Source organism: Phoxinus phoxinus (assembly GCF_949152265.1).
Source record: "Phoxinus phoxinus genome assembly, chromosome: 5".
Taxonomy (NCBI): Eukaryota; Metazoa; Chordata; class Actinopteri; order Cypriniformes; family Leuciscidae; genus Phoxinus; species Phoxinus phoxinus.
The window spans coordinates 11473748-11487761 of NC_136880.1; the positions used below are offsets into that span (position 1 = coordinate 11473748).

The 14014-nt window shown below is 38.3% G+C and overlaps 2 protein-coding genes across 2 annotated transcripts in view; both read left to right on the plus strand.

Annotated features, from left to right (window-relative positions):
* Positions 1–12329, plus strand: part of LOC306999601 (PWWP domain-containing DNA repair factor 4-like) — a 200277-nt gene extending 187948 nt beyond the window's left edge. The window contains exons 2-5 of the mRNA XM_079614429.1: positions 11582–11764; positions 11864–11952; positions 12040–12109; positions 12283–12329. Coding sequence (XP_079470555.1) covers positions 11642–11764; positions 11864–11952; positions 12040–12109; positions 12283–12300 — 300 coding nt within the window. The 5' untranslated portion in view covers positions 11582–11641 and the 3' untranslated portion in view covers positions 12301–12329. The remainder of the gene's footprint in view (positions 1–11581; positions 11765–11863; positions 11953–12039; positions 12110–12282) is intronic.
* Positions 5135–11332, plus strand: LOC306998950 (uncharacterized protein; the record flags this gene model as incomplete). The annotated part of the gene is made up of 16 exons (XM_079613349.1): positions 5135–5140; positions 5227–5293; positions 5335–6032; positions 6712–7033; positions 7133–7272; positions 7363–7567; positions 7645–7749; positions 7874–8064; positions 8153–8294; positions 8444–9085; positions 9174–9212; positions 9310–9587; positions 9780–9857; positions 9948–10025; positions 10807–10851; positions 11258–11332. The coding sequence occupies 16 exons, from the start codon at positions 5135–5137 to the stop codon at positions 11330–11332; spliced, it is 3111 nt and encodes a 1036-aa protein (XP_079469475.1).
* Positions 12330–14014: the final 1685 nt, after the last annotated feature.

The following is a 14014-nucleotide window of genomic DNA, read 5'->3' on the forward strand; positions in this document are numbered from 1 at the left end:
TACTCACACTCTGATCGCTGGTCCTCTAATTCGGTAGGTGGCGTTGTCACTAAAAACCTAGGGTCCTAGAAATGCAGTCCTAAAATTGCGGTCCTGAAAATGCAGCCTCCGGTTTTGCAGGCAGATGCTACTCGTATGCGCACAGGCACCACCAGTCCGCCCCAGCTCAAGCCAGTCCGGGCTTCTCGTCCACGACAGGCAGGTCTTCTGCCTCGGCTGCACAAGCCGCCGGAGCCTCCTGTTCCTCCATGAGCCTCAGCTGCTCTTCGCTATATTGCGGCTCGTAAAAGTAGCCACAAACTTTCAAAATCCTCTTCTTCCATATCATATTGAGTAAGTTACCTTCCGCCATTGTCGTAACTTCACATCTGGCTCCACAGCGAGCTTAGCTTAGCTTCCAAATGTAGGAAACTTTTTCCTTCGTCAAAGCAGAGACCAGGAGACGGGATCGCGTTCAAACAGAAGTTATTCTTTATTGAGGACTTCGCTGTGCGTTGCTGTAGGTCAGGGTTCCTCAATAGGCGGGCCGCGGGCCAAATCCGGCCCGTGGGAGGAATATGTTTGGCCCGCTCTTATTTCAAGATTGTCATGGTAAAATCAGCGATTAAAACTTGACTAGACTAAAAAAAAGAGTATGAACGTGACTAAAACTAACAAAAACTAAAATGACAGCTTGACACAAAGACTAGACTAAAACTAAAACAGGCCGCCTCTCGTTGTCACTTCTTTCATTGAATGGTGAGTAGGCCTACATGCCAGTTAATACTTTTAGTAAGATCCAAGTAAGAACAATAAAATATTAATGCTGATAGGTCTAATAATTGAATCTGCTATTGGGGAAGTTGATGAGAAGAGATCCAGTGTGGTGATGAGCAGGATCAGTCGACTCCCATGCAGACATGGAGATCCAGATTTGTTGTTTGTTCATTTGTTTTTAATATCCACAATGCAAAGTTCTTTAGTTTTCTGTATCTGAAAAATGCTCATAAATGCTTGAATAAAAAAGACTAATGAGAAAAAGAAAATAATAAATAAACATAAATAAAATCAGAATACTTATATTGTGATTTGTGACTCTTTTAACAAAACAACAACAATAATAGCAGAGCAAACATTGAGGCCATAACATTGTGGTCGGTGGCCCTTGGCTTTATATTGTCGGCAGAATTTGGCCCTTGGTAAAAACTAATTGAGGAACCCTGCTGTAGGTCGTCCAACAGTCTAACTAAGGGAATGTTCCCTTGCAAGTCTGTAACGGGAGAGAGAGAAAGGAGGCGAGCGGTACGTACACTGTAAAAAATTGCTGTAAAAAACGGCCACATTTTACAGTAACATGCTGGTTTTCATTAAAACAGTAATATACCGTAAAAAAAATGCATTCTAGGTGATATTTGTCGTTTTCGAGAAACTAGCCTACAGGAATATACTGTGAATTAACAGCGCTCAAAGTCGACCCTAATTCACTATTGCCTAGTTCACTAATACAGTCCACTTGACTGAGTGAATAATTTCATAGTTAATTCAGTTCATTTTCGAAGTTAATTGAGACACAGAGGAACACCTGCTGTTAACAATCAGAATCACTGAAGGAAAGAGGAACAGAAAAAATATGAAATCAAGATAAAATAAATGAAATCTTAGCAAAAGATCTTAGCAGAGCAGGATTAAACAACTCCACAAAAAGCATTACCAGATTCACTTATTACTAACCTGACTTTATGTACGTCTACAGAAGGACTTATTGAAAGGTGGCAGAGGTTTATATGTAATTTTATTTTAATTTGATGTTACCATGATGGTGATCAGTGTTTGCTTTAGTTGGGCTCTTGACCATTGAACGCTAGTTTTTCTTTGGCTGCGGTAGCTGTGTCTTAAAAATACATTTGCTATGGCAAAAAAGCTGAAAGAATACAGGATCAGATGACTATGACTGTTTCAATCTGGTCTCAATCATCACATAGTGGCCCAATTCACTGATCTCATTTATTTTCTAATGTTTTTATTGATGTTTTTGATTTTGGTGTTCTTGTAATTTTACATAAGGAGATTTTTCAGGAACTTGCCATTTTGAAAAAATGAAGGATTTTAAAAAGTTTGTACTAAGAACATTTTGAATTTCCAGATCAGCCAGACATCAGACAGACATCAAGAGTCGGAGTATGAATCTCAACAATGGTGACAATCATAAATTTTATGCTGCAATGCATGTTGGGTACCAGCATAGTACCAAAAAATTCAGCCATGATTCCCAGCATGCATTGCAGCATGAATAAATTATGCAGCTGAATTGTCTGGTTATTTTCTTTAATTTGTACTTTTTGCTTTTATTTTTGCTGTTGGTTTTGTGTTGACTTTTAGTAGCATATTCTGTGATGTTCAGATTTTATGTTATCTTTTTTGTTTATTGTCACCATTGTTGAGATTCATTGGCTGATTCTTGATGTCTGTGTGTGTCTACTGAAGCCATAGTTAAACATTTTTTAATGAATGATGAGTTTAAAAATCCTTCACAACGGATTGCGTAGCACTGCTTGGTCTTTAGCGGTAGTGTCACAGTGTAATAATATTAATTTAAGCTGTATTAAAAAAAAAACATTTTTCGATAAGATACTGATTGATATCAGTGAGACAAACATTATGTGATGACATAATATTCAAAACATAACCAGCAACACTTGATCTCGTTTTTTTTGGCTTTGCTTCTGCCACAACAAATGTGTCTTATAAATACACAGTTAAAGCAGCCAAATAAAAACTAATGTTAAAGTCAAGGGTCAGGAGCCCAACTAAAGCAAACACTGATCTCCATAATGGTAATGTCAAATGAAACAAAACAACATCTAAACCTCTGTTAATTCTCAATAGGAATTTCAGTAGACGTATGAAAAAATGAATTAAGTCAATCTGGTTAATAATAAGTGAAGCTGGTAATGCTATTTTTTAGAGTTGTTTAATCCTTCTCTGCTGAGATCTTGAGATATTTAATGTCTTCTGTGGCTGAAGTCAGTAGTAGTTCATGTGTTTCGCTTTTTTATCTTGTTGATCCTCTGTCAGGTGTTCATCACTAATGCTCAATCATCAGTTAATTAATCACTGAATTATATAATTTACTTCAACACTGCTTCAGTGTTACTCCAACACCCAGTAGTGTGGACACACAAGTGTTCATTTAAAACTGAAGATTTTGCAGTGGGGTTTAAAGGGTTAAATGTGTCAAATAAAATAAAAAACAGTGAAGTGTAATTTAACGGTAATCAACTGTAAATTAATTTACGGCATAAAACTGTAAAAAACAGCATTTTACTGGCAACCAAGCTGCCAGTAGATTACTGTAAAATCAAGGAAAACCAGCAATATTCTGTAAAATTTAACAGTCAAATTTACTATACAAAATAAGTTAATTTCACTGAAATATTAGTACAAGTTCATAGAAAAAAGTTATGTGAAGTCAATGACTGATAAAGAGAGTAAATATTAAACTGAAGTGTTTTATGTGTTTCTTATTTGCACAAGATGATTCAGGAGAGATCTTTTAGTTTTATTCATTAGTTTTGTGGGTCAGCATTGTGCTGGAGAGTAGAGCCTGTGCTTCACTCAAAGATGAGCAGAGAAACACTAATGTTGTGCTGCAGGTTGCTTTATTTTTACTTTTAATATTCTAATATTCCGTATTCTGGGGGAGCTGGTGACCAAAATGCGCAGGCGCGTTTGCATAGTTTTTTTTTCACATAGCAGCAAAATAGACTTAAAATACTCCCGTCATTTTTTTGTCATACAGGCTTAAGAAATATGAAAAAATAAACTGTTAAATGTCTTCTTATTTATGGGTTCACTTAAAATCGAAATAAAACATTGTGCTTTTGTAAAATAAAGAAAGTAAACAGGGTGTGCTTTCTGCCTCTTCGTCTCCGTGAACTTTTTTTCTAGTGCACGTCTGTTAACTTAAACAAAACTCAGCGAATACTATTCACTCAGACATGAGCTATCTCTATAATCATTTAAGTGTGTAGTTTTAAATTATCTAATTCAAAACTAAAACAAATATTCTCTGTTTATGTAATCTTTATAAGAGTTTAATCTTTATAAGAGCGAGAGATCAGTCGTTCTCATTATTGTTCTGGCACCTCATTACTCGAGTAGTATGAAGCTGCAGACTCGGAGCCTGCTGCATCTACAGTCCCGCACCCAGAGTCCCGCATTCTCAGACCCCTCGTTTTTCGAGACAGCGCCACCTATCAAATTGGATCGGATAAACACGTGAAGAACCGAAACGTGAGTATCGTCAATTTTATTCAATGATTTCTTTTTTTAATCAAACTACTTTATAGCTCATCGATACACCAACATATGAACAGTCTATTTAATATTTGTAATGATAGTTTGTAACAAAATTTGAGCCGTTAATGCATGTTTTTTCGCCTTTTTCCCTAACGTTAGCCTTTAACCATGGACTTATTGTAGACAAGCCATTGTAAAAAAATTTGATTAAAATTAGTTGACATTAAAGTTGACCAATTACATACATTATATGTGTTAATATCAAAGAATGTCATCATTAATTATTTAATCAGATTTACCTTTTTTTAATTATCGGAACTTTTCTCCTAAAACTATTGAATTAATTAATGCCGGAGTAGTTATTTTACTTTATATAATTTATGTAGACTACTTAAATTAGTTCTTATAAAACGTAAGTATTAAAATGGATCAATATTAATTTTACTGTGATATGAAGTTGTTGCCAGCAATTTACAACTCATGGGTTACAGTTGCCTAATAATCAAATTTGCTATGCCTTCACTATGTATTAACCAGTCTATGGTATTAACATGTGAGCTAGAATGTGTCATTTGGTCTTTTTTGAGGGTTCCTTGTTTTAATTTGTATTTACTGAAATTTGACTGTATGGGCTCTGTGGGGTGGTCTTAAATTTTTAATTTGAGTTTGACTCTCTCTTTTTTTTTGAAGATGGATATAACAATTCAAACGGGGAATTCACTTCCAGAAATAGAGAAATGTATTAAATGCTGCAGTGATTTTCACTGCCCATTCTGTGCCCCGATATATTTCAATCCGACAAAGTTGTCCAAAGTTAAGAAACATGTTAAGGGACACTTCAACAGAGCAGTGCAACATGAAGGTAACATTAGCAAACAACTTTTTTTTGCTTTTTGAAAGATCATAAGACTGTGTGTGACAGTGCAATTGTATGCTGTTGTATTCCAGGGTACACCATACATCGATGCGGTCACCCCTGCCGAACCCAGCAACATTACCATTGCTTGTATTGCCAGTCCACAATTTTAAGAAAGCCAGATTTTATCACACATTTAGGATCCTGCCAATACAGGCATGTTAAGAGAGCAAGTGCCACTGATGCCTGTAACAGCACACCCACTGCTGTGGCAACTGGTGTTGCACAAGCTACTGCCATTGCTGCGCCGTCCACCACAGCCATCGCTGCCATGTCTGTGCCATCTATCATTGTGCCACCAACTGTTATGCCGGCCTTTGCTCCCATCTCTGTGCCTCCCACTGCTGCCCCATCCACCACAGCCATCGCTGCCACATCTGTGCCATCTATCATTGTGCCATCAACTGTTATGCCGGCCTTTGCTGCCATCTCTGTGCCGCCCAGCACTGTGGCTCCCATCTCTGTGCCTCCCACTGCTGCCCCATCCACCACAGCCATCGCTGCCACCTCTGTGCCATCTATCATTGTGCCATCAACTGTTATGCCGGCCTTTGCTGCCATCTCTGTGCCGCCCAGCACTGTGGCTCCCATCTCTGTGCCTCGCACTAATGTCCCATCTACCACAGCCATCGCTGCCACCTCTGTGCCATCTATCATTGTGCCATCAACTGTTATGCCGCCCTTTGCTGCCATCTCTGTGCCACCCAGCACTGTGGCTCCCATCTCTGTGCCTCCCACTGCTGCCCCATCTACCACAGCCATCGCTGCCACCTCTGTGCCAACCACCTCTGCCATTGTCAGGCCAGTCACAAAAACTGGCATCCGTGTGGGTCCAAAAGTATTGCAGAAATGCCCCAAATGTAATTTGACATTTTACAAAAAAAAATTAAAAAGGCACATTGAACGAAGACACACAACAAAAATGATGGACATTTCATCCTCATCCCATCTCAAAAGTGAATGCATAGATCCCCAGAATGGACTGTATGCAGTCCACAAAAGTATTCATGGGGCTTCTACTCCACTCCATGTTCAAATTAAAATATGGGGGGAACAACATCATGTTTCTTGTGAATTTAGTGAGTGCCAAGCTAATATGGAGTTGGCATGGAGAAGTGGACTGCAGTCATACCAGTGTGTACACCTCCGGTCAGTTTCATACTGCAAAACCTTTTTAACCTCGCCCTCACTCAGAGAAGATAGTCTTAAAGAAATGGTGAAAAGCAAGTGGTTTGGGAAGGACAAAATGAAACTGTGTTGATCGTCAAACCCTAGCCAAAGAAAATAATGCACCACTTTCAGTTCTGTCAAAGATTGGAGCCCCTCCATCTAAAAAAATTATATCGGTTCATGAGCCAACTATTTCATATTACAGCAGACTAGGCAGAGTCATGGTCTCTTATGATACAAAAAAAAATTCATGGCACTGTCCTTGTGCAAAAACACAGAGATCATGCATGCATAAATACATTGCAAAATGGCACTTATTCCAAACCAATGCAGAACTCTTTCGGAAGGTCCGGAGCACTGAAAGGAGCAGTGAGGAGTTTCAGGTGACAGCAATGGAGAAAATTGATGGAAATCATGTGGGTGAAAATACCTACCCACCAAAGGATGCTCCAGCAATACAAGGCATGGTACAATACATCTTAATGAACAAAAAGATACCTTCTACTATTCCCAACCATTTGAGACTTTCTTCAGTGGATAAGGAATTTCCACGACACCTAATTCCTGAGGAGACATTGTGCTACCACTGTCCAAACCGCATGGTCCTCAGTGACCCGATCTGCATTACTCAAAAGGCTAAAATTCTTACAACCTCAGGAATTGTCCAAGGTGGATTATTATTTATTTTTATGGTTGTGATTTTGTACTTCTGATAATGTTGTGTTTTGAACTGAGCCATTCCTTTTTTTACACCTTTTGTGTCTGCAGATATTTCTACATACTACAAATACTGTCCTCAGTGTGGAGCACTGTACCGGTACCAAGAGTGGAGTGAAGGTCTACATAATTTCAATGACCATGTCCTTCTTGATCTACCTCTCTGCCTCACTATTAGAAACCTGTTGCAGGTGATTTGTATATTTTTTCTTTATTCTTTAAAGTTGTTTTTATTATTTTAATGAATAGCAGTAATTAAGAGTGCCGTTTCTATATCATAGGTCCACACTGCAGTCAGCAGAATAGTTGAGTATTTGGAGTTAACTGCAGGTGTCCAGTTCCCCTCAGCCGATACAGTTTTGCATGGTTATCTTCATTTTGAAGCTCTAACAGACCATGAATATCAGTATTCTTGTGTGACCTGTGGTGACCATCCGCCTGTGGTCATAATGGACCTTCACAAGAAGGCATCTTTTCATCTGTCAGGTAAAAAACCCTTTTAGTTTATGGATTGCACAAAGTTAGACCATGGTTTATAAAAAAAAAATATTTATTTCCTTTAGTGAGTGACCTTGCACAACCTCCAGAAGATTTTAATGGAGATGTGGATTCAGAACAGTTTTGGAAGGCACTGACAGAGGAAAGAATTGCCCGTGGATTTGTTTCAAGTAAGAAAGCAAATCCACCAGCAATTATTAAATGTTACACCTATGTAGATTTGTATTTAGTAAGATAAGACAAAAGGTAAAATGCTGATTTCTACGATATACTGACATGTTTTGTTTCCCAAAGGTCAAAAAAACAATCCATTCAGTGTTCCTCCAAGTTTTCACTTTTGGGCACCCTGGATAGGGAGAAATACACGGCGCTCAGACTGTGTTCTTAACACAGAATTTGACAAGATCCGTCCAGCAAAAGCAGCAGAGGTCTCTGAGATAACTGTCTCAGAGGATCGTCTGAGAGATGAGCTCTGCAAACAGAAGGTAAAATCTCTATTCAATGTTGTCATCATTTTATGTTGTTGTCCTATCAAGGGTTAAGGGATTCACTGACACACATTTTCTTTAATAGGTGCAGGTGATTAGACATTTATGCAGAGAGTGTGGTTTGGATGCCACTGGATCTCGAACTGACCTCCTTTTAAGACTTTCGCAAGAAATGAAGTCACGAGAGGCATATGACAAAGTTTTTGAGAAAATTTGGGCTGCCTCAGGTAAACATCAATATTGCAAATGAGAACAGTAATAGCAGTAACTCTAAAATATACAATGTGACATTGATAACATGATTAGGTCTTGCATAAGTATACAAAGGATTACAGTTTCTAAAAATCTGCTTTTCTTTTATGTATTTGCATTTTAGGTGGTTGGGCTGTGATTATGTGTCCGTGTGGCATTGTCTACAGTTTGAAATGCAACATCCGAGCAGAGAGTCCGCGTGATTTTGCAGACATGCATCTTTCATGGAAGCATATGCCGAACATTGTCATCTACGACTTTGCACGTGAACTGTCAACCCACACTAACCTAAGACAACCACAAACAATACCCTTCACACCATTTGAAGGGAGGTTAATGGACCCAACAGCAGAAAACATTGCGAAAGCCAAAGCCGGAAACGTAAAGGTGTCACTACCCTGGCTGACATGCAAAAAGGAAAATCCTGACCCTGATGGCCACCCTATAACTGGTTCAGCAGAACATTATGTTCTGTATGACCGGTTCCATGAGGACAACACAAAGGACGCTCGAGATTCACTGCGGAAGCTTCGCCTGGTCCCGCAACTGGCTGGAAAAGTTAACAGCCAAGTCGTGGAACAGTTATTTGCAAAACTAAAAAACAACAACTACTTCCTAAACATGGCTTTGCCGTCGACTCATGTATTTCTCATGCGAAACATAATTCACCATTACAATATTCGCAAAAATGAAGAACGACTTGAGCACATGAAAAAGGAGTTTCAGACAAACATTCTAATGAATGTCCACAGCCAGGCTGTTTTGGGTAATTTTTCACTGTACTTGTGCACTTTTGTTATGAATGTAACACTTTATTACTCATTGGACTGATCTGTTCATTTATGTTTTTGTAGAACATATAACATCTGAGGAATCCATGGATGTGTCAGTAGGTAAGTACATTGTTGTGTCCAGTCCCCTTCCTCAGGTGGAGCTACACAAAGTTTATGATTTCTAAGCTTGATTGTTTTTTTTTTACCTTACTTTCAGTAGCAGTGCCAGACACCATTTTAAAACCCTCAGCAACACCAGCAACCATTGCCATCCCTGCAGTGAGTGAGACTGTATCACCAGCCATTACAGCAACCATTGCCATCCCTGCAGTGAGTGAGACTGTATCACCAGCCATTACAGCAACCATTGCCATCCCTGCAGTGAGTGAGACTGTATCACCAGAAGCCGCTGCTTTGGGACCAACAACCCTGTTGGAATACTTTTCACCAGTAAAGCCATGGGAAAGGGACTGGCATCCAGTGCAAGAAAAACTGGTAAAATTATTGTTGAAATTTAATGTGCATGCATTTGCAGTCGAGCACTATTGTTTGACTATTTATGCATGCAGCTTATTATTGAAATGGCTCGGAATATTGTATGTATATAAAATATTACAATGTAAACTGTCAAAGAGTATACATGTGTCTGAATCAACCTACATTTTTGCTTGCTTTCTTTTTCCATAGGGCAAAGATATATGCATAGAGAACTTTTATGTTGTTCCTACTTGGAAGGAAACCCCAAAGATTGTTACAGCATTACCGGTGAGTATATATAGTGAGTGGGAGGTAAAAACTATAAAAAGGCATAAATTCTTATTTCAAAAATTTCATAATTTCTGAAATCAATTTTAGGAGGATGCGGATATGAAAGACTTGATAGTCTTTCCAGCATGGACAAAAGCTAATGGCCCTGACCACTACATTGTCTTTGTAAGGAATTATTTCTTACTAGATATTGAATGTCTCATAGCTATGTTGATTACAGCGTAATTGTTGTGTTTCTAAAACTAAACTTATCATCACTGCTTCTTCCAAGAACTTTAAAATGAAATCTTGTTACACCTTAACACATTATAGATTATGAGGCCACTTCGAAGGGAGATAGTCTTTTTAGACTCTCAGTATGCAGAGCACGAATCCGGCTTTGGAGATGAGGAATACAGAGCAATTTTTAGGTCCAGCTATGAATTTAGACATGCAGTTTCCTTTAGCCATTTCTAGCTTTTGTTCTACTATACAATTAGCTTTGTTCAAAGTTTAAAGGCCATGTTCTATTGCCTTCACTCAAATTTTTGGCTATGTTCTCCTAGCCATTTCTTGCATGTTTTGGCTACGTTCATTTAGCCTTTTTTGCATGGTGTGTCTGTTCTCAGGTTACAGATGAGCTGTCATTTAAATTTGATCAATCATATTCATGTTTTTTTCTACAGACAAATTGCCAACCAAATTGATCCAGGGATCTGGACAGAAATGACTGGAAAGGATTTTTCGGTGATAATTCTACTGCTCAAATTATTATTTTGCATCCGTACCTTTTATCTATTATTAATTTCTAAACTGACTTTTTCCTCATTTTCTCAATCATAGGCTTTACCACGTCAGACAAGAGGGAATGACTGTGGTGTTTTTGTGCTGATGGTAGGGTCTTTAATGTATTTATAAGTAAGGTCTAGTGAACAGTGTTATCAACAGCTTGTCTCCTGTATTTCAGTACACCCTCTCAATGGTCTGTGACATCGAGTTCGATTTCCAAGAGGTAAGTTAAAAAAAGGAAATTTATGTTTATTTTATTTACTTTAAGTTTATTTGGTAAAAGTAGAAAACAGTATGACCTTTAACTGGGCATTTATTTCAGGTTGACATGCCCATGATTAGAAAATGGTGGTGCCTTATGCTAATGGAACGATTTCAAATTGACATTGTATTGTACATTTTGGTAAAATATTATTTAGAGTTAAATTTGTCATATTACTTTTTATTATTTTTTTCAATACAACATTTTATTTAGCATGAGTAACTAAACACCCTTAACAACTCTCTTAAGCAACTATTTTTTTTTATTTTTTTTTTTTATTATTGTTTGCAAGCTTTGGGCGCAGGTTTGCCTTCTGGACAGACGAGGCAAAATGCTTATTGGAGGCAAAAACTCAACCTCTGTATAGGCTAAAAAGAAGCAGAAGCACCACACAAGATGTCCCACAGCACGTCCAAGCAGTCCAAGATCGGACCAGAACTGAAGAAGCACTGGTGGACTGCATTGTGTCTTCAAAGGGAACAGAGCAGCATTTAGTGGTACTGAAATGGTCATTTTTCACCATTTAAAGATTAGCATTCCTAAATGACTCACCCAGGGCTGTGATCATAGTCAACTTCAACATTGTCAATTGATTATCCTATATGCTCTTTAGCTATATTTTTAATGGTTATGCCAATTATTCATTGATGGCTTGTGTATATAAAAACAACACTTTTTGTTTTCCCCGCAGGATGTTCTCAATGGGAAACCATCAAAGTGGTTCCCCCTAAAGCCACGTGTGCCAGTTTACATGGACAGTGAGCAGCAGTGTGCCGTTCTTTTTGAACACCTCAAAGCTCTGCTACACAATTGTAAAACTCAACTGAACTTCACAAATGAAGTGGAGTTCATTTGTAGTTTTCTTTTTCCTGAGGTAGGCCCGCACATGTTTGTCAATTGGATTGTTTCTATTATTGCCATATATGAAATGTTTTATACAATAATTAATTAATTAATTCATTTATATGGACAGGCCATCATTCATGGCCTATGTGAGCTGCAGGCATTATCCTGGGAGGAGGCTGAGGAGGTGTTCCTTCGTGGCCCTACTTATCACCCTGAGTATGCTTTGTAATTTGCATTTGCAAAAAAAAAAATATTTTATTATTACACAATATTTTTGACAATGGCATTCATCTTTTATTTTAGTGAAGTTGAGGAATTTGACCGGGTGATTACAAAAAGAATGAGAAAAGAAGCAACATTTGCCTACCAGAAAGTAATTATTTTACCTTATGCATTTACATTACATTTTACATTTATTCATTTAGCAGACGCTTTTATCCAAAGCGACTTATAAATGAGGAGGTTTTTTGAATGCAATTGAAGACAAAAATAAAGTCACTAACACAATTCTTTCTTCCTTTTTTCTTTGCTTTGTCCTGTTTACAGCAAGATGACAGTGATTAAGGTGATCGTTAAATAAAGTACAGAATTGTTTATTATTGGTGTTTTGTCTATTATTTGAGTTTTGCTTCACATGCAAAATATCAAAAAACAGGTTTTGTAATGTTAGCATGGTATAATGTTAATTAGACCATTATATGTTGAACTGAAAGAAAAAATGGAATTTGAAACATTTTACAAAAACAAACTAAAACATTGTAGCAATATAATATCACATCATATTTTTCAGATGATAGTTCAATCTGTATTTGTATCTGTTACATCAGTAATTTCCTTTCAATTACACCCACGCTCAAAAAATAAATACTGGGTAATTAGTTAGTTTGAGAACACAATGATTTTTTTTTTTTTGGTACATGCATTATGCAGGGAACGCAATATTTATTTGGATAACTTTAAATAAAAAGAGACCGTAATCTTGCATTCCAATGTTTTCAATGCCATTTGGATAAGGGTGTTATACGATCTTCCGAACAGCAGGAGGCGCTGTCTCGAAAAACGAGGGGACTGAGAATGCGGGACTCTGGGTGCGGGACTGTAGATGCAGCAGGCTCAGAGTCTGCAGCTTGATAATAATGCATTACCAGAGAATGTCTAATAAGGGGAGAAGGTTCACTCTCGCTACACTTCCGGCTTCTGACTGGTTGCAGTTCCACTCTGATTCCATATGAGGGCGCTCACAGGACGAGTGCAGAATGAATGGTGGTCTATGGAGCTATACCCCTCAAAATCCACTTTTCTCAGGATATAATTTTTTGTCTAGTAATTTGAATGTTGTATTCGAAAGGAGATGCAAAGAAATTGCTTATTGCTGGGTGATAGATTTTTTAGAGTCACTTATTTGCTTTAAAAAGTCTTTCAAAATGTCAATGACGTCATACACATCATACGACCAGAGATACTGCTTTACGGCAATCCTTCAGTCACTTTGGTGTTTTCGCGCTCTGCACTTTCTTTTCTCTCGAGGCATCGCCAGCACAGCCGACACAGGTAAACACACGTGCTAGAAGAGTTTCTGCTAGAATACATTCTGTTCCCGCTTCGGATTCCATGATGCCATCAAGCGGTATCTCTGGTCGTAACCAGTCATTCACTGACCAATCAGCGTTCGTTAGCAGAATGCTAGCGTGTTATGGGCAACAACAACTCAACCTGTAAGAAATCGAAAGGACATAAGTACTCATTCATTAAATTTTCGACCTATAAACCATGTTGAACTTGCCAAACCTACAATCAAATCTGAGATTTCTCAACGGCAATCGGGTGAAAGAGACAAATTTAGCCGTCTAGCCCCATAGACTCCCATTCATTTTGCACTCGGGCGATCGCCCCCAGTGGAACTCTGGTGGAACTACAACCAAAAATTCGGTACAATAGGACTTAATAGGGAGTGAACAGGCTCTCCGTAGACGGGCTCTGGCATTACTCTGCTAATGTGACACGCCCATGGAGAGCGATTCAGACGCAGATAATCTGAGGCAACACATGCAAACCAGTCAATGCCCACAACAGCTGGAAAACACACTCGCTGTGAGGAATAATAATATCGTGATAATCCTGGAAATTTTACCTCAAACGTGCTGGAGTAGCCTAACAACGGATCCAGCTGCAGATCATCAGTAAGTGCTTTGTTCTGATCGCGATATGAAATGGTGTCTGTAAACCACAAAAGAATTTTACAATTTGAATCGCTTTTCTGTGTTTGAATGAATGCACG